We start from the raw sequence: 24102 nt of genomic DNA, 5'->3' as shown, positions 1-24102 counted from the left end.
AACTAAAAGACCTTGTGAAGATGCTCACTGAGACTGGTAGAGAGAGTCATTTTCCACAGTGAAACATGTTTTGTATTCACATAAGCTGAAAGGCCACTCAGAGAGGAAGAAGGTAATAGTTCAAAAGTGGCATAAAAAGCAACATCACTTATTGACCCTACCAATGATATCTGCAGTAGATTCATCTCCTTCTTTCAAAATAAGATCCTCCCACACCCACCCACCCTCAAGGTGTGCCTCAAGGATCAGTTCTGGGACCCGTTCTTTTTTAATTTGTACATGGTACTACTGAAATTGAAGATCTCCTTTTTAACTGGAAGAAACCTTCTGACAGGTCATAGATGAAGTGCCTAAATTTGGATTTTTTTTTTATCGATTCACTTCTGAATGACATCTCTAAGCCTTCTCTTTGGCTGAAATTTTATAATGATGAAGGTCTATTAAGGTTCACTCCAACTCCAACCTCCACAAACATGTTACTGTTGTGTTTATCCTTGAAGAGAGAACATTTAAATTATGCATGTGTGCTAAAATAAAACTAGTGAATGATCAGTCTTCTGTGAACATCTGATCATTTAAAGCACAAAATACTATTACTGGATTCAAGCCTTTTGATGTCTCCGAAATAGTTTCCAACAACTGTCTCGGCGTACATGAGTCTCAGCAGTTTAAAAATATTCATAGTCCTTCAGTGGAAAAAGATTAAATCCTCAAAAAAGCCATGACTTCTCAGCACAAGCCCTCCCCCAGCTGCTTGGATCCGTGTGAAGCGCCACTTTACCAGAGCAGCAGTGCCAGCAGAATCTGTAAGCGCTGCCAAGAGAAAGACTTGTTTCTCTGGAGAACTTGTACTGTCTAAATTGGCTGCCAAAAAGCTGAAGGACACTTGATTGAAGATAAACAAGGGAGTGATGCTTGTGTGTGAGGCGAGAGGTGGAAAAGTCTCAGGAAACAAGTTTGCTATGAAGAAGAATGTCAGAGATGTCAGGAAATATTTCTAAATACAACTCAATTTCTGTTGGTAAATAAATAAAAGAGCGTTTCGTTAGGCAGTGAATTACTGCTGGAAACGGGAAGACACATTTCTGTTATTGCAGGCAAAAAATAGCTATTCAATATTTTTCTAACCTTACTGTAAAAGTATTATGTTGGGATTTTTTGTGATAGACCAACACAAAATGGTGCATAATTGTAATGTGGTGGGAAAATAGTAAATGCCACATATTCAATTAATTAAAATATGGCATGCTTTAGCATTCTGCTCCCTTTTATACTTGATACCCTAAATAAAATCCAACAAAACCAATGTATTTTGACCTCAGTATAAAAGTCCAGCCATCCTGTTTCTGGTCTCAGAAGAGAAACATCCAGAAAACATCAGAAATGCACAGAAAACTCATGTGAAGTAAACACAGCACCACGGCGGGGATCAGACACACAATTTACACATCTTCAACGTGATATTTGTGTTGGTTTGGCAGGAGACATGGCGTGTAGATCGGGCTCTTTAGAAAGGAAGAGTCTGAGGACGCTACTATTTATTGTATTCATTTATTTGACAGGGACGGTGTACATTACCTGTGTTTTTACCTGCCTTAGGACAGCGGATTCAAATTAGCTGTTGTGCTAATTCTGGCATATTTACATTGATGCTTTATGCTGACATGTTGATGAATGTGCATTGTCCTAATTCAAATAAATAAATAAATAAAATTAAAAAAAAATTAATTAGCACTGCTGCAAACGCACCAGAATTACCCAAAAGGCTATTTTTCATCTGTTGTCCCTGACTGTCGGTCGTAACAAAGCCAATATTTGCTTCAACACTGAACGCCGCCATCTTTATTGTTATTTGTGAGAGTGAGGCGCATGTGGGTTACAGCGAGAGGCGATGTTATGATCTCATGATTTAAAAAAAAAAAAAAAGATGTGCTTTGCGCGTGCATATAGAAAAATTAAATTTGTACAACATTTTTTAATTTATCATCTTTGTGACCCAGTTTCGGGTTCCCAAAACGCCCCATCAATGCAGACGCACAGCCTAAACGACGAATACACCTAACAATAAACATCACCTTCAATCTCATCCCCCATGGTAAGATATGGTGGTGGCAGCATTATGTTGAGGGAATATTTGTCTGCAGCATGCACAGGGAAGCTGGTCAGAGTCGTTTGGAAAAGATAAGTTTATATGGAGATGAATTGGACAATTACAGGACAATTCTGGAAAAAAACCTGTTGGAGGCTGAAAAAAAGTTTGAGTTTTGGATGGTTGATCACCTTCCGGCAGGGCAATGACTCTGTACATGTAGCCAGAGCTGCAACGGATGGTTTGGATCAAAGCTTAGCTGTTAGACGCCTTAATCCAGATGTCAATCCAAACAAGAATCTGTAGCAAGACATAAAAATGGCTGAATGGATGGCTCACGTCGGGGACTTTACTCGTTCTGCATATTTTCACTTATGCAGCATAGATGGCCTCTGCCCCTCCCTCACCCATATCCTTACTCACAGCCTCGTCATCTCACACACTCGCTGCTGTAACACTCTCCTTCTTAGTCTTCTCTCACAAATCCCTTCGTAAGCTTCCGATGGTTAGAAATTCAGCAGACCGCATCATCACCCGAACCCTCTCTTTCCACCACATCAGCAGCTGCACTGGCTTCTCTGGTTAAATCAAGAGCAGAATTCAAAATACACATTCAACGCCGCCCCGCCTTTATCTGTCAGATCTTCTGCACGTCTTCCACCCCCTCCCGTTCCCTCAGGTCGTCCCCCTGTCCACCTCAGCGTGCCTTCCAGCCGTCTCCGCACCGCGGGGAGACGAGCATTCAGCCGTTCTGCTCTTCCCTCCTCCCACCTGACATCTGTAATATTGACTCTCTCCCTCTGTTTAAATCAAGACTCAGAGGAAATCACGCTTTCTGTAATTCTGATGCATTTTAACTGTTGCTTTATGCTGCGTCTATAGTGTCCGTGAGGGACCTTACATTTAGTTTTAAAAACTAAACTTTTATTATTATTATTATTATTAAAACAAATCCAAACTTTTCATTTTATCTCTAGCCACGAAAGAATAAAGATAAAAAAAAAAATGATGAATGGACCAATTTTAACATCAGTAATGCTGGTGAGGATTCTCAGTTATTCAGGTCATATAAAAAAGGTTGAAAAAACAAAACAACTGGACTTTTTTCCAAAGTTTCAAGATGTTTCGCTTCCCATCCAGAAAGCTTTCTCAATTCAAATGTCTGGAGTGATGTAGAGTTCTAAGCTTTATATTATTGCCCAAAAAGGCCTTGTTATGGCTTAGATGGCTTAGATGGACCAGTTTCCGTTTAATTTGCATGTTATCTAAGCCATAATCATGCCTTTTTGGGCAATAATATAAACCTTGGAACTCCTCACTACTCCAGACATTTGAATTGAGAAAGCTTTCTGGATGGGAAGCGAAACATCTTCAAACTTTGGAAAAAAGTCCAGCTGTTTTATTTTTTAACTTTTTTTTGACCTGGATAACTGAGAATCCTCACCAGCATTACTGATGTTAAAATCCAGTATCTTTTACATTTTTAAGATAAAATTAAGCTCAGTAGAAGAGCCTCTGTTTGACCTTCAGGTCAGCCCAGATGTGTCTGATAAGGTCGAGGTCACGCTCTTCGCTCCAACTTTGTTTCCCAACAGCCTTTTGACTCGCAGGCAATGTTATTTTAAAATGGAAAAGTCAGAAAGTGCTGGCAAAATATTTGAACTAAACCAATTTAAAATTATCTCTTAAAGTTTTGATAAAAAGCCAGTAGAAATATCCATTGAAATGAATTTCCATGATACAGCTAGAAAACCTGAATTCTTTTTTCTCGCATATTTTATTTGAATTTCCATTTAAGGACAGACAAATGCGCAGCACAGCGTAATTGTGAAGTAAAATAAAAGGGATGAAAGTTTCGCAACGTTTTCCATGAATACAAATCTGAAAAGTGTGGTGTGCAGGTGAATGCCGATTCAGATTATTTACATAGTGCCAATTCAAAAACGAAGTAAATTCAAATAAATCATACAGATTGAATCCAGGTCAATACATCCCAAATCCCAAGCTTTCAACATCAAGACAGTAAAATGTTTGTCCATTCTTCTTTCCTCAGGCTCAAGCTCAGTCAGACTGGATGGAGAGCATCTGTGAACATGAGTTTTCACATATTGCCACAGGTTCTCCTTTGGTTTTCATGTCTGGACTTTGACTAGGCCGTTCTAAAACATGAAAATGATTCTATCTAACCCATCCCACTGTAGCTCTGGCTGCATGGCGGTCCTCCTGCTGGGAGGTGAACCGCTACCCCAGTCTCAGGTCTTCTTTCAGGGTTCTTCCTGGATTTAGCCCCATCCATCTTTATTTAGGACGGTAAAAGTGGCCAACAAAATGAAAAGTCTTCCACTATCTGCTGTATGTGAGTAGCAGATGGCACGAAAAGCCAGCTTTACCGTTGGCAACCCAAACCACGTTCTGCACAATGAGCTGAACGGTTTCCAAAAGCCCATAGGTACAAGAAACAAAGGGATTAAAAAAAAATGTTTTCCCTAACCCTGTGTAATAGCTTTTTAACATAAGTACATGTGATGTTATTTCCTTCCAGCTATTTTATTTTGGTACTGGTTTGTCACAAAAATCCCACTCAAATAGTATTAATCACAAATGTAGGGGTTGTGAATGCTTTCATAAGGCATGGTGTGCTTATTAACTGTAAATGGGTTTAACGATTGGAGAGAAGGAAAGAAAAAGCAATGCTTTTGACTTTACTCACTCCGTAGGTAACTCCCTCGTACTGGCAGGAGTCCTGGGATGAGGCGACGCACTCTGGACAGCATTTATTGGCAGGAATCCTCAAAAATTCACCCTTTACGAAAACACACACGAATGCATTAATGTACGCTCAGCTTGAACAAAACACCCACAAAAACCCAGAGTCGGGAAAAGGGGGGAAATAAATAACAGACACGAGTAGAAAACATATCAAATTCAGCACGTCTATTTCCATAGTTATTAACCGCCAAGAGGTCCTGACAGTAATGAATATATAAGGAGTTTATCAGATGCTCAACATGTGCAGGCATACAATACATATTACAATACCCGAACCTGGGCTGCTTTTTTTTTTTTTGCCGCTCTGCTTTCACACGGTAATTGAGGGCGGATGTGTGGCAGGAATCAAATGAGAAAGTAGCGACGGCCAGGCCTTGGTAGTTTAGGTGTTGCTTGTCTAAATAAGAATGGTAAGGGATGGAAAAAGTAATAGGGAAGGAATACAATTTCTGGAAGGTGAGAACAAACTTCCCCACGGAGCTTCAGCAGCTGTATTGTGTTAATTGAAAAAAGGAGGAGGAAGGGGGGGGGGGGACTGTACATGGAGAGCAGCAGAAGGTAAATTATTTCTGAACAAGCAGCACAATTAAAATCTACTGCATGAATAGAAAATGAGCAGCGCTGTAGCTAATAGGTCAGTGTTAAAATGTGCCTCACAGCGAGCTCCGCATTCATCTTCTGATCGCACCCGCTTCCTTTTTATATGTATATTTTTCCGATTACATCATCCTTTTGTTGTTAGTAAATCATGGAGTCTCATATAAACTAAGCTATGTCATTTTTTTTTTTTGTATAAACTCATTAGGTACAGATGTAGTCAGGAGTTTAATGGCCTATAGTGGTTTCTTCTAAAAGCTCTAACATGTACAAACATAATGCATTTGCATATGTTTCTAACCTTTCTCTGATCATTATTATTAAATTAATGGACAAATATACTTTTGTAGAGCCCACAAAACCAGAGGCGTCTGGTGATAAAAAAAACAAATATAAACTCTACTTAAAAATACATTCTTTTAAGTCGGTCGCTCCAGTCCAACTTCTTTAATCTGCATTTTTCCCGCCAGTGAACGCCTCGTGAAATGACTGTTTTGTAAATAACAGACCAAATTTTGTGCATCGTCTCCTTACTTGTAGTTGTTGTTGTCTGACTCTTGCATTTGCATCGTGTTTGAATGACAGGAGTTCTGTCAGAGGTTTGATTTTGATGGACTGTTGTGATGAATTAATCTGATTGGATGCAGAATACCATGAAAAGTGCTGACTGGCGCTATACAAGTACAAGCCATTTACCATTAACCATTTGTTGCTTTATTTAGTTATTTAGTGACTTTTCAGACACCTCCTGCGACTTTCTTTCACAAAGCAACTAGCAAAAACAACTTTTTCACTTTTTCTGTGATAATGGTGACTATACATGAAAGCACCAATGGTTCTGCAGTCACTGGCAGCAGAGAGAGCTGCCACGAGCGTTAATACTTCCCTCAGCGCTGTCTCACAGGCCCAACACAGCTGCTGCCCTAATCCTAACCCGCTCCGTTTCCAGATGAATGGTGCATGCACAAAAGTGCTGGTAATCCCACCCTGGATAACAAAGTGAGTAATAAATGTGACGTAAATATAGTTTTTAAAGTAGTCTATTTTGACTCAGAAACTGTTGCACTAAAATATTTCCCTGAATATGATTCACACGCAGCTTCAATTACTTATTCAGCTCGTTCACTTTGTGTGCCTCTGTTAACTGCCTTTTTTAGTTCAGTTTGTTTCATGTACTGTAGTGTGGATTTAGGCAATTAAAATTCAGAAATCATTTCATAAAGGTCATTTGTAGTTTCAAACACATTTAATCACTGTTTTTAATCACTCTTCTGTCTTCGAAAAACCTTCTCTTTCCTACAGCCTGGGTCATCAAATGTATGAACAAATATGCAAATTAGGTGATGATGAAACTCCGAGCCCCTACCTTCCATAGATCGAAGTGTAGAATTACAAAGAAGTTAACTTTTATTGGTAGAGGGGCCTTTTTGAGCAGGGAGACAGATTCACATTTGAATAATATTTTCACAGCTACTTTACTCGCCTTTTTACGTTGCTGAACTCTCCAGAATAAATCACAGATTATAATGGCTGATTATGTGGAAATTAGTCAGAAATTCAGTGCATATCTTGCAATAATGTAATTTAAAATATTCTGGTGACATGTTGGCAGGAATATGCTGATACATGCTTGTGCACATCAGGTTAATAATGCTGGTCAGAACTGGAGCAGAAAGCACAGCGTAGCTGAATGTTGCAAGATTTTCTTTTCTGAATTATCATCTTTGTTGTATGCAAGGATTTTGCAATTTTGAGGAACGACAAGCAGACATCGCTCACATACAGAACAGTTTAAATCGCTACAATAGGGTGCCAGTTTGTTAGATCTTCAACTTCTCCTGCTGTGAGATGTTTCTACTGATTTATTCTTGCTCCCTTCACTTTGATATCACCACATTTGTCTCGAGCAGTCCTTTCGTTAGGCGCAAATGCCTGGAGTTTGGTGTCCCATATTTACAGCATCACCTTTTAGTAACTTTTGGTTGCATTCTCAGCTTTCATGTTTTAATTTATTATTATTATTATTATTATTATTATTATTATTATTATTATTATTATTATTATTATTATTATTATTATTATTATTATTATTATCATTATAACAATTGTTATTCACCAATAATAATGTAATTGGTAAATTAAACCATGTGAGCTTGCACCAGAGCACTCCTTTCATTAAGCCATGTGCCACTCAGTATCATCCAAACTCTCACTGACACTCCTATCCATCTCCATCAGGAGCTGTTAACGCCGTTCGAAGCGTTGGTGAGTCAATCCGTTGTCTCTGTGGATCTTGAGCTTCATGCTTGCTCATCATGAACAGGTTCATGCAAACCTGGGTTTATCCAAGTTGGACATCTATCTTTCTGGGTCCCTGAGTGAAGTACTGGTACCAGCTTACGCCGTCTACTGGATCCCACCAATACGGCCAAACAGATCATCTCGCCAACCAGCGTCTATGGACTGAACCATCTTTGTCTGTTTCCACTCCACCACCAGTTTCAGGCCTGGGGGAAACATCCCTGTTCTCATACACGTGCTTATACATATTAAAGTATAATTCAGCGTTAATGTTTCCTGCCGAGGTCTGAGCTCCAAAGTCTTAAAATATTGGACTTAGACAAACTTTATTGTCATTTTGTATGCACAGAGTGCGTACAGAACGAAATTTCATTTGCATACAGTTTAAGAATTTCAGTGAAATGCAGTGGATTTCAGAATAAAGTAGCTTTGCAGGATAATAAAGTAACTTAGCAGGATAATAAAGTAACTTTGCAGGATAATAAAGTAACTTTGCAGGATAATAAAATAACTTTGCAGGATAAATGAAGTAACTTTGCAATAATTTCAATACATTATTGAAATTATTTGAATGTTGTATCAATAAAATTCTTCTAATAAATTCTAATCTTTTCTTTCCGTGTGAGTTTTTCTGAATGAACTAGCAAAATATTGATATTTGCACTATTGGTAACAAATGTAAATAAATTTGAGCATGACCAGAAAATAATGCAAATTAAGCTCCTATTGCTATTTGCAGTCTTTTCACCATCTTGTACAAATGCTGACATAAATCAAGGTCCCGTCTGTTACATTGTCTGGCTTTTTGAATTTTGAAGCCAACCTTTTAATTTTTCTTCCCTCAATACATTATTGAAATTATTTAATTGCCAGGCAGTAGTCATCTCCCAGTTTTAATTATTCACAAAAGTTTTTAAAACCATGTTATCCCTGGTCCAAACAGCCCCAGAAAACTCAAAAACTAACTCGCGTTGAAGGATTATTGTCTAATAAATAAGTATATTCCATTGGCTTTGTGAACCCTCAGCTTCTCTCATTTTTTTGCTTGGATTTTAACTCAAAGGCAAACCAAAAAGCTCCTGAATATAATTAATTTCACTATTTTGAGATTAAATAAACTCAGTTAAACAGACATCATAGCTCTGTCACAATTTTAATTTGGAGTGAAGTAATTGTAGTCTACAGCATAGTATTGATAACACCAGGCTAATGTAATTAATGTAAAAGGTCAAAAATCATGATAGTATTTAACTGTCTATCTTTAAGGGTGTTTGGAAGTGTAAAATGTAAAACGTCAGTATAAAAATCGTGAGTATTTATTTACCAGTTGCTTAATAGGATTTTGGGCTGTTGGTAAAGGGTAAATATTAGACTATAACTGGTTCTGAGAGCATGATGTTCACAACACTAAATCTGACTGAAGCTCGTTAAGCTTTTTAATACCTACAGCTGTCCGTACTGATAATTTGGGACATCAGACAAGATTAAACAATCACAAGTCGTTATTGACATTATGTAACCATAATGAAATTCTGGAAATTATCATAAGCTACACGCAACGACACAGGGGACATAGCCTCCTTTTTAATACCTTCTTTTCACTTTGAAATCATTCAGTTGTGGTCTATATAAAGTGAAGATGCAACGCTTTGGTGTGAATTCCTCGTTTGATTAAAGTTGCTGTAAATCAGTTTATTTAATTAATGTAATAATGGTTGGTCTTTGATAACGTAGAGCTGTCGCTTTACTGCGAGGCATTGCAGAGGGTCAGGCTCTGTCCGGCATAATTAAATACTGTTTTATTAATTAAGCAAACCGGCATTATGATAGTTCTGCGATACTGTCACTAGATGGCGCCACATCTGTTTATACTTGTTAATTTCACCCGAGAGCGAATTATCTTTCGGCTCAAAAACACTATTAAGATGGAGGCTTGGTGTATATAGCTTTATTTTATCATAATCAAATGTATGTTTGGTCTTTTTTTTAAGTGTATTACATGAATATATACTTTTAAGAGAGACAAGAGGGACCTGTCTCAACCGTACCGGTGTGTTGACCCATACTGCAAAAAACAAGGTAAAGCTAAGTAAAATGTTCTTGAAATTTGTGTATTTGTCTTTAATTTGAGCATGTAAATAAGATTATGTGCCAATTGAATGGAGAATTTTGACCCCTGAAATATGATAATTAGATATTGAAATAAAATGATGGAGATGAGTCATAAAAAAAATATTCCATTGGCAGATAATTTAAATGTCCCTGCTCAAATCAAGGACAAATACACTCATTTATAGAATTTGCACATATTTTTTGTTTGCGTACACTTAGTTTAATTATTTTTATGATTTATACAGAGAATTTAAGTTTTTCTAGCACAGAAATAGAAATATATATTTAGCCTTTAATGGATTTCCCCCCCTGGTGATTAATATCAGGGTTACACTCAATTTTTCTTAAATTTGTGGGGTTTTTTTATCCGTATAGTCCAGACTAGGTCCCAGGTTAGGAAAAAATGTCTGATCTGTGTTACTGAACAGGTATCTTGAAATGATTATTAAACGAGCACCAACCAATCTACAGATGGACAAAAGAAAGGTCAGTTTGGCAGACGATCAGAAAAAGAAGGGAAGTGTGAGCTCAAATATACAAAAAGAAGATTTTAAAAGTGAAGCATTAGTTCTTTGCCAGGCAGATGATTGAATCTCCAGTGTTTTTATCAGTTTGGGTAACAGGGAGTCAAATTCTAAGAGCTTTCCTAATGGTGGGAGCACATGGGTTGCTGAGCACGATGACTAATTTTTAATTAATGCTGGATTGCCAGCCAGCAGAGTGGAATTCATCAGACGTTGATTGTGGCCTTAACTCAGCATGGGGATCATAGCTGACGCCAAAAACTACAGGCTTCATGTTTAAAATCCTATTTAGAGAGAAGCATGGGATAGAGAAGAGGGATAGATGGAGTATTAAGAAAATACATTGGAAAATGTGTTTTTAGGGAATTTGGCTGAGCTAAAACTTGTTTGAATGGGAATAAAAATGTGTAACCGAAGGTGTAAAAAACAAGAGAAAAGTGCACAAAAATGCTCCAAGTGAAGAAAGGACAATTAAAACAGACAGACAAGCCTTTCAAAGACTTGAAATCAAGAGCTTGTATGCTCTGATTAGCTAAAATAGAACATTTTCATCTGTGAATTAATTTTTTCCTCCTATAATGGTAACGTTTTTATTGCAGGTGCATTTTGACATATAGTCCCACCCAAAACTAACCTGTTGTTTTACAGCGGAGGGCAGCTTAGTGTTAGTTTTAGTTGCAGTTAGTAGTTGCAGAGTACCGTCACCACCCGGGTTAAAGTAGTTGTTTTTAAGCCTGGTGTTTAGTGCAGGACATAGAAAGGAGAATACGCTCTTCTGGCTTCTCCAGACTTAGGATTCTGTTGCTTCAATCATGCCATAACACATCCCACCCTGGCAAAGCACGTCCGTTTAAGGTTCCTACCCTCTGGACGTTGCACTGGGGGTTTGGGCAGTGGATGGGCCTGCAGATGGACACGTCGCTGTAGCAGGTACACTCCTGACACGACTGGGGCCGCCATGATGTGTTGTTCTGTGGAGACAAAGATGAAGACAAAATTAAGACGAGTATTAAATGTAACAACACCAGACTGGTTATTAGCTGTGAAGCCAAAGCTTCTTTTTCTCATTAAACTGATTAACCCGAGGAAGGTTGCTGTGAGGAAAATAAGAATTGAACATGTCACGCTTTTGTCAGTATTAATGTTTCTAATGAGTCTATTGACAGAGCTGCACAATACATCGTGGCTATAATGTCATTGTATCATCAGTGTGTGCAGCCATCATATTGCAAAGGACTGCTTGGAGTGCAATAATTGTTGGTTTATATCCCAAGTGTTATGAATTAGCATTTTCCATGCTGATGTAATATTTAGCCAGCTGGACAGAGATTTTAACGGCAGCAGAAGCTCATACAGGACTAAACAACATTTCCCCCATAATGCTGAAAGTCACAGAGTGGAGGAAGCACAGATGTGACAGAGAGGAAAGAAGGAAATACGTGGATAAAGAAACTGATATCGTCACCGCAACGTTAACCTTTATAAACATTGCAAGATTTTCTAACGTCACGCAACCCGATTTGCCATCTAACATTAGTATTGATGAGGGCTATGCAATAAATAATTTAATTGATTAATTATAATTTACAATTTATTAAGATTTAATTTTTGGAAAATCTGGATTTTATTTTGCAAATGAACTCATTGGGCTTCCATGAAGAGAACAGCAGCAAAGCTGAATAAATGTTTAAGAAAATATATTGTCAAAATCTTGTTATGAGGAAACCCTTTTTATCATAATATGAGACACTTTAATTTACTCATTTACTTTTTTAAAGTTAGTGTGAAGTTACACAAGTGAAGTGAAGTGTTCTTAGCTCACTGTGTAAAACCTAGCAGCAAACATTTAATGATTATGAATCATAGTGATTGATATCGATAATTATCATTGAATACAAAACCTGTATTTTAAGTGTAGCCCTGGCCATTTATGCGGCTGCTTAGTGACCTATATTTATATAAAGAACACAAACACTGAATTCAAATTTAACCATTTATTCAAACAACTTTTTACCAAAACTGCAAGTTTAAAAAAAAGAAAAGAATGCGTGTTCTCTGAGCTCTTTGAAGGGGGCGGAGCTTGGTTCCTGGGTCTGCGTTGTGATTGGTTGGGAGGATGTATTTACTGTAATTATTAACCTACAAGGCTAAAATGCATAAGGACGGAAAACTATTATTCTATTTAACTTTTTATTTACCTTTTTTTCCTATCAACGTCTATCGATCGATATATATCGTTACTGAATTATCATCCAGCCTTAGGTCAACTCCTCGATTAAATCCTTGACATAAAAGCAAGTTTTTTAAAATAATTTCTTTAATTCCTTTTTTGTGAAAAGAAAAGGAGGGGAAAAAAATCGATTAATCGGATTTGGTAATCAGAGATTTTATTTATAAACCATGTCACCCAGCCCTAGTAGTGATGGTAATCAATGCCCACAAACAAATCACAAAGTTATGTGTAATAAAATTAAATGCAAAGCGAAACACTTATTATTCCTGTTGCAAACTGAGTAAAACCGCTTTATCACTGCTGAAAAGCCTTCAGCGTCGCAGCCAATCAGAGATAAACCAGAGGCAGAGTATGTAGATATCCCCTTTGCCTGCTGGTTGCCAGTAGCTCATACCACCTGGCTGACAATGTCTTATGAGTAGCTCAAAGCCAAAGCTAAATCAATATTCTGCCGGCCGCATATGCTGAAATATATCATCACGCAGACCATGAATCTGATTCCGACGAATGATTAATGGGACAATGATTAATGTCCCATTCATGACGGGATTATTCTGAGGCTTATGCAGCGTGACCTTCGTGTGCGAGAGGAGAGCCTCCAATGAGATGGCTTTGCTCCGCACAAGACAGCACCTAAAGCAGATCTTTAGGGATGTGCAGCGTTAACCTTGAGGCTTAACGTTTACAAGCAAAAACAGCTGCAAACAAACGAAGAGGAAACCGCACGCCGGATGCTTGTTTTCACTGCCAGACGCCCAATCCCGTAAGTCGGGACCAAGCAACCTGACGTCAGCGATGACCCACGAGAAAAAACAACAAAACATTAACAGAACATTAGAAAATAATAATAAAACCAAGTCAGAACACAAGGAGCTGGACACAAAGGTCTATTTGTTAATGACGAACCACATTTCTGACCCTGTGAATCAAAGAAAACAAAGTCCTCTAGGGAATCATCGTTCCTGCATTTATTACATCTGATTTATAATTCATATATGTATTAAACTGGGTTACAATTAAGCTAAACAGAAATGTACCTAAATTGTCTTCACTTTGCATTTTTCCTTTTCAGCTTTAAGGTTAATTTTTAAGATTTTGTTCAGTCCTTATTAAGCTTCAACAATTCATTCCTTAGCTTTATATTTTAAATACAATTTAAACAATTATCAGTCTCCTCCTTAAGAGGTAAAACACTGCAGATCTTCTTAGACGTCTTAAACCCGTACTCCTATTTCTCCTGATAAACTCTCAGGTTGTCCAAACAGGAGATTTATGGATGCTAGGAAAGGCCACTGATAACAGACGACCTATTAATTAAGCCCAATTACCTCCAGTTTACCTTAAAATAAAGAAATCAGTTTTATTGTGGTGATAATCTTTGTTTGGATTATCTGTAATTGACACGGCTGTGATGGGGCTACATCCATCCATCAATATAAAGCTTGGGACAACATAGGACAGATAGCTCCATGCAGTTTTATTGGGTTATTTTGAGCTCACACATGCAAAGTCAGCAGTTTGCTCCAAATAACCGGCACATGGGGGTCTTAGACATTATTAGGAGGAGATATGCAGCCCGGAATCACAGCAGGAGGATTTTTCAGCAGCACAGCTGGCTAATTGAAGTAATAAACTATGACAGAAACCAACAAAGCTGCATCATATACCAGTTTGGGGCCATTAGGAGGTCCTAGATAGGCAATGGATCAGCCGCAACATTAAAACAACCTACTTAATACCGTGACAGACCCCGCTGTGCCGCCGAAGGAGCTTCGACACTGAACCAGCAGCTCTAAACTCTACAGGCTTTTTACAAAAACTGCACAGTTGCCGTTATTTTTTCGCTGACCTCGCTCTAAAACCAACAGTATCATGCTTTTCTCCTCAGTAACTGCACAATAAGTGCAGTGAAACCATCATTTAGCCGTATTACTGTTTTATCCTGGACAAACTACTAGCATTAATCGCATTTGTTTGCCTGAAAAACACCACCAGCGCTAATAAAGGCTCATGCATCATAGCTCCAACCATACTCGTTAACATAAAGCTCTGGTTGAGCCCTTTAACTGCAATACTGCTGCTACGTTCTCAGTTTTTAGAGCGGGGTTGCTCAGAAGCCACTATTCCTGCAACGTTTACACTAATCCCTTCATTATGTCTGTGGAAAATGTCTGAATTCACTCATTAGCATTCGGTGCCGCATTGGTCCGGTAACGAGTCATTAATTTGATTGAGGTGAGTTGGAGGAGGGATGCGTCTAAAGGTTGCAGGCCTGTGGCTCTCTAGGACGGGACCTGTGGGCACTCCTGATTTAGAGTCTCCGGTTAACCTAGCATGCATATTATTACCTGTGGAACAAAGCTGGAGTCCTTGGTCAAAAGTCATAAATGCACAAGCAACACTGATAACCACCAGACCTCCTCTACAGCCTGTAGCTTCAAACTAAACTTTAAAACGAGTGAAATATAAAAGCTGCTCTTTCTAAACTTTCCCACAGCTCAACTTTTCAATCCCCCAGCAGCAGTTTTGAATACTAAGTAAAATCCGGCATGAAGCTTCATAAAACAAGATTAGGCAGCCAAAATGTACCTTTTTCCATTCAGTTCTGTGTGATTAAAGCTTAGCTTTAAGATCAAATCTGTCTAAATAGAAAAGGAAGGAAAATGTTCATGATAGAGTATTTTATCACCTCACCCTAACTCAGGTATTGGTGTCAGTGGGGTTAATAATAGGCCGGTGTGCATGCTGATATGTGGTCAGAAATAATGTTTCCTGTTATGGCTCCCTGACAGTCCTTCATGTCTCCCTTAATAGAGACGAGTAAAATTAGCAGAGCAGCAACAAATATATGTGACTAACTGGACAGCGTCTCACCACCCAGAATGCATTTCAGTTTTTTATTTTTTCAGGAGGAGAAGGTTTGCTTTCAACTCTGAGCAGAACATGAGCAGAACGGCATCTTTTTATACAAAAATCCACCTTTTAACCTCTGTTCACACTAAGACGTGTACCCGGCAGCGTAGACTGCAGCTCTGATCCAGGGAGCAGCTTCCACCAAACTGCATGAGCTATTTTATATTCAGGAAACTGGAGCCAAGTATCTGCATCAGTTCTAAATGTGATCAGAGCCAGAAATCTTTCTGCAGAAAGTCCCGAGCTCCTTAAGATGTACAAACTCTGGAAAATCCCTGCTAAACACCCCCGTCTATACATTACTCAACAATTGGGTTTTCTCCAGTTTGAAAATTAATCTAGAAATTATCTGTTACACATCAGCGCCGACATTTCAAGAAAAATGCTAAACATTTTCAAACTGAAAAGATGACTGACAAGAGTGTCCTCAGCACGTCTAAAGTCTTGACCTGCATCGTTACCTTTCTCTCACACTGCAAAAAGGGAACTAAAAGTACATCAAAAGTTCTTGAAATGAGTGTATTTGTCCTTGATTCGAGCAGATAAATAAGATTATCTGCCAATGGAACAAGCCTTTTGCTGTTAAAATAGGAACAGCTCATCTCCATCATCTTATTTCAAGTGCAGTTTATCTAATTATCTTATTTTAGGGGTCAAAACACTCATTGCATTGGCAGATAATCTTATTTATCTGTTCAAATCAAGGACAAATACAGTAATTTAAAAAAAATACTTCTTTTAGTTCCCTTTTTGCAGTGCATTAAACTCTGACAGCTAAGGTTTGAATATTCAGAATCTGCAAATCTTCACTACAGGTCAGATACTGAGAGTTACAGATTTTCTCAACGATCACTGAATGCATCACAGCTAAGAATAACACCTTCACACAGCAAAAATGGGGAAAAGGTCCCAATTCCTTCATTTGATGTTGGACTAAAAATAATTATTATAAGATGATGAGTTTAAAATGTTCCTACTTTCATGGGAAAAGTAATCAAATTGCTTTTATTTCAAACAGAAAAGCACCAATTTTTCATAAGATACAATGATATTATTTAGGGTCATACACAATAAATTATAACATTGCTGAAACGTTTGTTTATTTCGGTAACTCCAAGCAAAACATATTATATAGAATAATTACACAAAAATTGATGTTTTCAAGACCTTATTTCTGTTAATTATAACGGATTTCCGATTACAGCTAACGACAAGAGGACATTTAAGATTAAAATATCACATCACACCAATTAAAAACTATTTTATTACAGAAATGTGGTCTTGATGAAAAACATGTTGAATACCTGCTCAAAGGTTATTTTCAGAAGATTCACTTAATCTGACAAACGAGCCTCAGCAGATTGCAAATTCTAATTAATTGAAAATGACTGTTTAGATATTAATTTATTATCTTGATGTTAAATACCAAACCTAACATCCTCTAAATATGTTTTTTAAGTTAACTAACTGGGATCTTAAAAAACATATTTACAGGATGTTAGTTAACTTGGTCTTATTCTAATAATTGAAAATGACTGCTTAGACATTAATTTACTATCTTGATGTCAATAATGACTTCAGCAAAAATACCAAACATAGCCTCCTCTAAATATGGTTTTTAAGACCCCATAGAGCAGAATATTATAGCATTTTGCTGTTCCGCTAACTGTTAGCTGGTAATTAGTCTGATTTACCTGCTCAGGTAACCAAGCTGCAAGTCAGCAGCTTAGCTTGAATATCTGCGTTCTTAACTGGGAAATGTTTTCAAACATTCAATTTTGTCTGTCCATTGAACACGGGTGGGGGGAAAATAGTGTATTTGTTCTTCTTTCAGCCAGCTGACAGCACAGTGAGCAGCAACACTACGTTACGCTTTGTTTTTGCAATTTTAAAACGCTTTAAACCGCAGGACTGGTAGTTTTTAAAACCCTTTGTGTGCTCTTTGTCACTCCTAATAACTGCGGCTGATGTATCTGTAAGGAGGACCAAAATGAAAACAACTGTGGGCAGGGTCTGTTTCCACAATCTTAGTTTCATTCCTCTAACCTAAATGGATCATTAGAAGATGAAAGTGCAGCTCTAACCCTCGTTTTGTCACCAGTCAGCATCCTGAGACTGTGGATGAAATGGAAAGCCCCATGTTGGGAGGGCACCTCCCTGAAAGAAACACAAAGAGCAAAAACAAACCTGCATCCTTGAGTCGATTCTGTCCGGATTAACACGGAAAGAGGAGAGGACTCAGACAGCGCGACGCAGATTCAATTAAAATCCAATCAGGGAAGAAAAAGGCAGAGCCCAACACTAACCGGCCTCCGTTTTGTTTAGCTGTCAGGTACACTGGTCTGACTTTCTTGTTTAGAGCAGGGAAGTGTGAAGAAAATCAGCCCGGCATGAGAGCGAAACTGAATTTTGCCACAATTGGACGAGCTGCTGATAAAAACAGAAGCTATTACTGAGGGAAACTCAATCTGGAGACACAAAGTGACTAAAGAGCTCGGCTGCTGGCCGGCCGGGACGCTTCAGGAAGCAGGAATAACACCCTCCTCTGGGGTAAAAACGTCTGTCAGTGCAACCGTCCATACGAAGCAGGTCCCACCGAAGCCTCGCTGAATAACAGCAGGAATAATTCATGTTTTATGTTAGTTAACTCCGTCTTATCATCCCTTCACATTTCTTATTTGGCAGCAAAATAAGGTGCTGTGAAGCTGAAATATACTGCAAACTAAATGATTGTGACCTTTAGTGGAATTTAAACTGTTAAAATGCGATTACTGTGTCCAGCCTGCAAGGTTTAAAACAGCTGAATATACATTTTGCACCTTAAAGCGCTCCATATATACACATACACCTTCATCTCTAATATATAAAAACTTTAAAAGACGAGCTGCATTCCATTTTCTCTTTTAGATGTAGTATTTATTTCCATGTACAGAAGGAAGTATTTAAGCTTGAAAAACAAAGTGCAATGCAGCAGCTGAACATTGGAACGACAATGTTAAATGAGGAACGCTGAACTCTGACATCAGGAAATAACCCAAAGTACAAGATGTGATGGAAAAGTCTCCTGCTCCAATGTGAGCTCAAATAATGAAAATTTATATGCTGATTGGTCCAGTGGGGAAGGTCACTGGTTTGGAGACCTACCAGACTGGTACCATACCCAGGGATTTAAAAGCTTCTGGGGCAATCCTTCATAGCGGTGTTGTGAAAAATTACTCAAATTATTTTTTTAGCTTTGAGGTAGACATAGCTGTGACCAGCACTTTAACTATTTAAAAAATAAAATAAAACTGTGTCATAAAAAAAGATTTTAGTGAAGCAACAGTGAATTGAAGCAACGGAAACATGTTTGTGCTTTACACAAGATGGTTTCTATGCTCTACGGTCATGCATGTCAAAATCACCAAAGGCTAGAGTCAAAAATGAGGACCTAAGAGACATATCTTTTAATGCGTTAGGTGTAACGGCACACACTTTAGCTTTAAAGTAACGATTCAGTATGATTACAGTTTGCTACCATTAAAGGTGCATAGACACGTTATTTGACGTTTTTTTATTTCTACGTTAGTAGCTCACGCTGGTGGCATACAAAGTTTTTATAAAAGATTATCACGTCCTGCTGGCGTATTAGTTGTTATTCTGGTGTTTTATGCTTTGATTTTGCTCAATTTGTCAGTAAATAAGGCCTTTTGTGTTTATTTATAACAACAACGAAAGTACAACACTGCACATGATAAAACAAGGAAGTGGCTAACGGCTATTAGCATCTCCCAGCAAAACAACGCAGTAAGGTCCAAGATCCAGTGGGGGAAAAAAACACAAAAAAATATGATTCCATGAGAGAAAAGACTTAAATGTTGCTGGGAATACAGTCTTTTATACCTCAGATGAAACTACTCCCACTTCCTATGTTAACCCAGAAAGTTCATTCCAAAAAAAAAAAAAAAAAAAAGTTAAAAACAACCCAGATTCCAGATACAACCCAAAAAATTTTGTTTTTTTACAACCAAGTAAAAAACAACATTTATAACCCAGAATGTATAAATGTGAAGTGTGCTGTAGATAGTGAAATAAAGTCTGGTCCATACTCCGAAACAGTAGGTGGCGATAATGTCCCTTTAGGCTGGTCGCAAACCGCCATTACAACCCAAAGATAGATAACAACCGATTAAAATTATAACTCAATATGGTGAGTTATTTTAGCAGCAGTACCAATAATTGTTCATTTCTGTTTTACAAATAAAGGAGTTTAATTATGTTACACATATTGGGTTAAAATTTGCCCCAATCCCATTAAAATTTGGTCATCTCACAAAGATTTACCAGACACCGAGAATATGGCTCTAAACCTGCCGAAAAATTATATTTTCTTGTCAAAAACACCTTCTAAGACACAAACATGCTGCATTTTTATGTTACAAAATTGACTTTATCAAGGTTTTTTTTTACAAATAGCTCCATCAAATGTAATTTTAGTTCATCTGAACCAGAATAATGACTGAGAAGTATCTGTACTTTCACCGTGAGAGATGGATACCTGCTAATTTGCCTTAGAAAGAGGATCAGATCTGACCGTTTTTGTTAGTTTTTCATGCCAGCTGTGTCATAATTAAAGCTCACAACTGAACCAGCCAGGATGCACATTAGGTCCAGGTTTTGAGCAGGTTTTCACAAAAAGTCTAAAAGCTGTGCCTCAGCGCAAACAATTCAACATCTCTGCCTCATCCATGCCTCTGGTTCAATTAACAGACCTTCTGGAAGGACATGACAAATGACCGGCTGATCGCTGGGCGCCGTTCGCCCATAAATCCAGCTGCCACGGCCACTTTCACTCCTGCAGCCAAATATCAAGCATCGAGCGACTAATGGGTTCTGGATCATCAAATTAAAAGAGAGGCTTACACTGAAGCAATACAGACCTGTGCGACTGACCAAATCCACCAATTACACTGAAGAATGCATCCCTAATAACTTTTCATCTTAGCAGATGCTAAAAAAAATAAAAAAACTAATTCAAAGTATATGAGGCTGCTATGAACTTTCAAATATTCTGGGTTATTTTGGGGAGGTCAGGTTGTCGATGGAAGCAGATAAGATAACAGGAGGAAGAAACCAGCCAGTCGTGTCAAATCACAAATAACGTCAGAAATACAGAAGAACGAGAGGAAAATCCATGCTGCCAGTCCATCTAAAAGTTTTAACAGGATTTCACTGAACTTCAGAGTTAACGCGGTTTACTTTTGGCAGGTGAAATAAAAGCAGCGCTTCTGGGAGTAAAATAAGTCTCCTGGGACGTTAGTGTGAAGAGAGCCAGAAGAATGAAAGAAATTACAGGGTTTGAGCTGAAGATGAACAGCAAATAGAGACCAAATTACAAACTAAGACACGCAGAACATACTGCTGAGCACGAAACAACTGCTTTCAAACAAAACAAAAAGGTAAATAATTCATGTACGCAGATAGCTAACCGTCACTGCTTTCTCTGCACAACACCAGGAGGAATCTGCTGCTGATGGCCGTTCGCCTGCAGGTCCTACACGACTCCCGTCTCTGGACACGCATGCACACTCCTGCACTTGTCTGTGTTTTAGATAAAAATCATGTCTGGCGACGGCAAACAGCAGCTCTCCCACTGCAAAAACAGACCTTAAATTAAGTAAAATGTTCTTAAAATTTGGGTTTTTGTCCTTGATTTGAGCAGGTAAATTATATTATCTGCCAATGGAATGACTAGTTTGACCCCTAACATAAGATAATTAGACATCCTGCGCTTGAAATAAGACGATGGAGATGAGTTGTCCTATTTTAAGAGCTAAAATTCTTATTCTATTGGCAGATTATCTTATTTACTTGCTCAAATCAAGGACAGATACACTAATTTTAGGAAAATGTTACTTATTTTTAGTTCAGTTTTTGCAGTGCCATCACCTGCCTGCCTCACTGTGACCGGGGGATTTGAGGCTGAGCAAGTTTTTAAATTCCCCCTTTTTTTTTTCTTCTTCTGTCCTGCTGAAAACGCAGTTTCTGTGAAGGATTGATGTCAAGCAGCGTTCTGACACATTTTGCCTCTGTTTTACTTTACAAACTTCATGTTGATTTTTAAACTGTCTTTGCTTTGAGCCAGCCGGTGCTTAGCGATGCAGACATGCTTGGACAGCTTGGATAAAGTTTTATGTTTCTTCAGATGCGGAAGGACGAAAGGTCAGAGGATGTCTCGTTGGCGCCATTACTGTCTTCGATTCAATTAAATCACTGCAACTAAAAATGACTCATGGTTTATATTACAATGCATCATTTAACGGCCCTCCCTCTTAAAAAACATTTTCTTTCCATTTAGGATACAAGCTGTTTGTGCTGCATTAACTCCATGCAATAAAGCATGTAGTTTGACAGACCCATTGTTGTTTTGTTCATTTTTATTCAGGCGCTGTCAATTTGTGAGCATGTCAAACGAAACATGACCCGGTTTCCTCCTAAAATGTCTCCAAAATAGTTATTGCAGACGTCACCAGCAGACAAAACGCAGTCCATGCTGCATCTCAAGCTAACAATGACACATCAAAAGAGTTCAGGTTTCTTTAAGCATTTATTCGTCATCTAAACCAGACTCATGCAACTATGAAAGAATTCATGTTTTTATGAAGCACAAACGAGACAGAAAGAAGTTATGGGGGACGTTTTTGGCCAAAATGTTGTGATTCAGCATCAAAACTGTGAAACAGAATCACTTCAAAATCAAACAAAATTTGATTTAATTTATGCCAGAGTACAGATCTTTCAACAGCAATGAGGTACGTATCTCGCTCTGCATTGAACTGAATAATTTGCCTGAAAAATCAGGCTGAATATAAACGTCTTTGATACTGGAGAAAAGATGAAATCCCAATTCGAGGGTGACGCGGCAATGGATTTTCACTCCTGTCCCATCCCGCTCCCCTTCTCAATGATTCCTGATGCATTTATTCATTCATTTAGTTTTTAGGAATCATGTTTTAACTTAATTTGATCTACAATATATTCATTCTTTCTTAGATTACTTTGGGTCCTGAATTTTTATTTTAAAAGTCTACATATATTACCAGATGTGATAATATAGGGAGGCCCTTATTGCCTCAATCCAGTGATTCTAAAATGTTTCTGTTGTGCCCCCCTCCCATTTACTAAGAATAGATTATGATTATGTAGCAGAGGCTTTTAAAGTAGCTGTTATTAAACCTTTACTTAAGAAACCTTCTCTTGATCAAGATGAGTTAGTAAATTACAGACCTATATCTAATCTTCTTTTCTTATCTAAAATTCTTGAGAAAGTAGTTGCTAATCAACTTTGTGAACATTTACAAAGCAATGACCTACTTGAGGAGTTTCAGTCAGGCTTCAGAGCTCATCATAGCACTGAAACAGCTCTGGTGAAGGTCACTAATGATATTCTCATGGCCTCAGATAATGGACTTGTGTCTGTACTTGTCCTGTTAGATCTCAGTGCTGCATTTGATACAGTTGATCACAATATTCTCCTACAAAGACTTGAGCATACTGTAGGGATTAAGGGAAAAGCATTAGGCTGGTTTAAATCTTATCTGTCGGACAGATTCCAATTTGTTCATGTTAATAATAAATCTTCTTCAAACTCTAGGGTCACTTGTGGAGTACCACAGGGTTCAGTCCTTGGACCAATTCTATTTACTATATATATGCTTCCGATTGGCAAAATTATCAGACAGCATGGGATTAATTTCCACTGTTATTCTGATGATACTCAGCTATATTTATCCATAAATCCTGATTAATCCAATCAGTTACTTCGACTGCAGTCATGTCTTGACGATATTAGAACCTGGACTTTAAATTTCCTGCATTTAATTATGACAGGACAGAAATTATAATCTTTGGACCTCAAAAATAAACCTCAAAAACAAACTTCTTAATCTGGATGGCATTAAACTGACCTCTTGTTGTAATAAAATAAAAATAAAATCTTGGGTTTATTTTTTACCAAGACATGTCATTTAAATCCCATATTAAACAGGTTTCCAGAGTTTCCTTTTTTCACCTCCGGAATATCGCCAAAATTAGAAACATTCTGTCCAGGGGTGATGCTGAAAAACTAGTCCATGCATTTGTTACTTCAAGGCTGGACTATTGTAATTCTTTACTATCAGGAAGTCCACAAAATGCAGTTCAAAGTCTTCAACTGATCCAAAATGCTGCAGCAAGAGTTCTGATGAAAATCAACAAGAGGGATCATATTTTATTTTTTCAGGGTGTGCTGTTTGGTACATTTAACTTGAACATTTATTTTTATATCTGCCCTATTATCTATTAACAATTGCACAGTATTTTTCCCTGCTGATAAGTCTTTTCTGTTCTGCTATACAGCTTAACTTTAATTTATCTTAACTTTTTTCATATTGTGTTTTGCATTTCTGAGGATCTTCTCTATTAATAGTCATTCTTAATTTTTTTCATGGATGTCTTGGATTTGTATCTGTTTTATGGCAATTCTGAACGTAAACTTGACATAAAGGGGCAGGAAATCTCACAGCTCAATAAGCATCACCATTAAA

At 37.9% G+C, this 24102-nt stretch overlaps 1 protein-coding gene across 1 annotated transcript in view; it reads right to left on the bottom strand.

Moving 5' to 3' along the window:
* The window catches only part of fras1 (Fraser extracellular matrix complex subunit 1), a gene marked incomplete in the record, with an annotated part of 388110 nt that overhangs the window by 283709 nt on the left and 80299 nt on the right, over nt 1-24102 (bottom strand). The window contains 2 exon segments of the mRNA XM_036144334.1: nt 4800-4892; nt 11256-11363. Coding sequence (XP_036000227.1) covers nt 4800-4892; nt 11256-11363 — 201 coding nt within the window.

The sequence above is a fragment of the Fundulus heteroclitus genome, chromosome 12 (assembly GCF_011125445.2).
Source record: "Fundulus heteroclitus isolate FHET01 chromosome 12, MU-UCD_Fhet_4.1, whole genome shotgun sequence".
In the NCBI taxonomy this organism is placed as follows: Eukaryota; Metazoa; Chordata; class Actinopteri; order Cyprinodontiformes; family Fundulidae; genus Fundulus; species Fundulus heteroclitus.
Note: the sequence above shows the minus strand (reverse complement) of the source record. Positions and strands in the feature narration are given on the sequence as shown.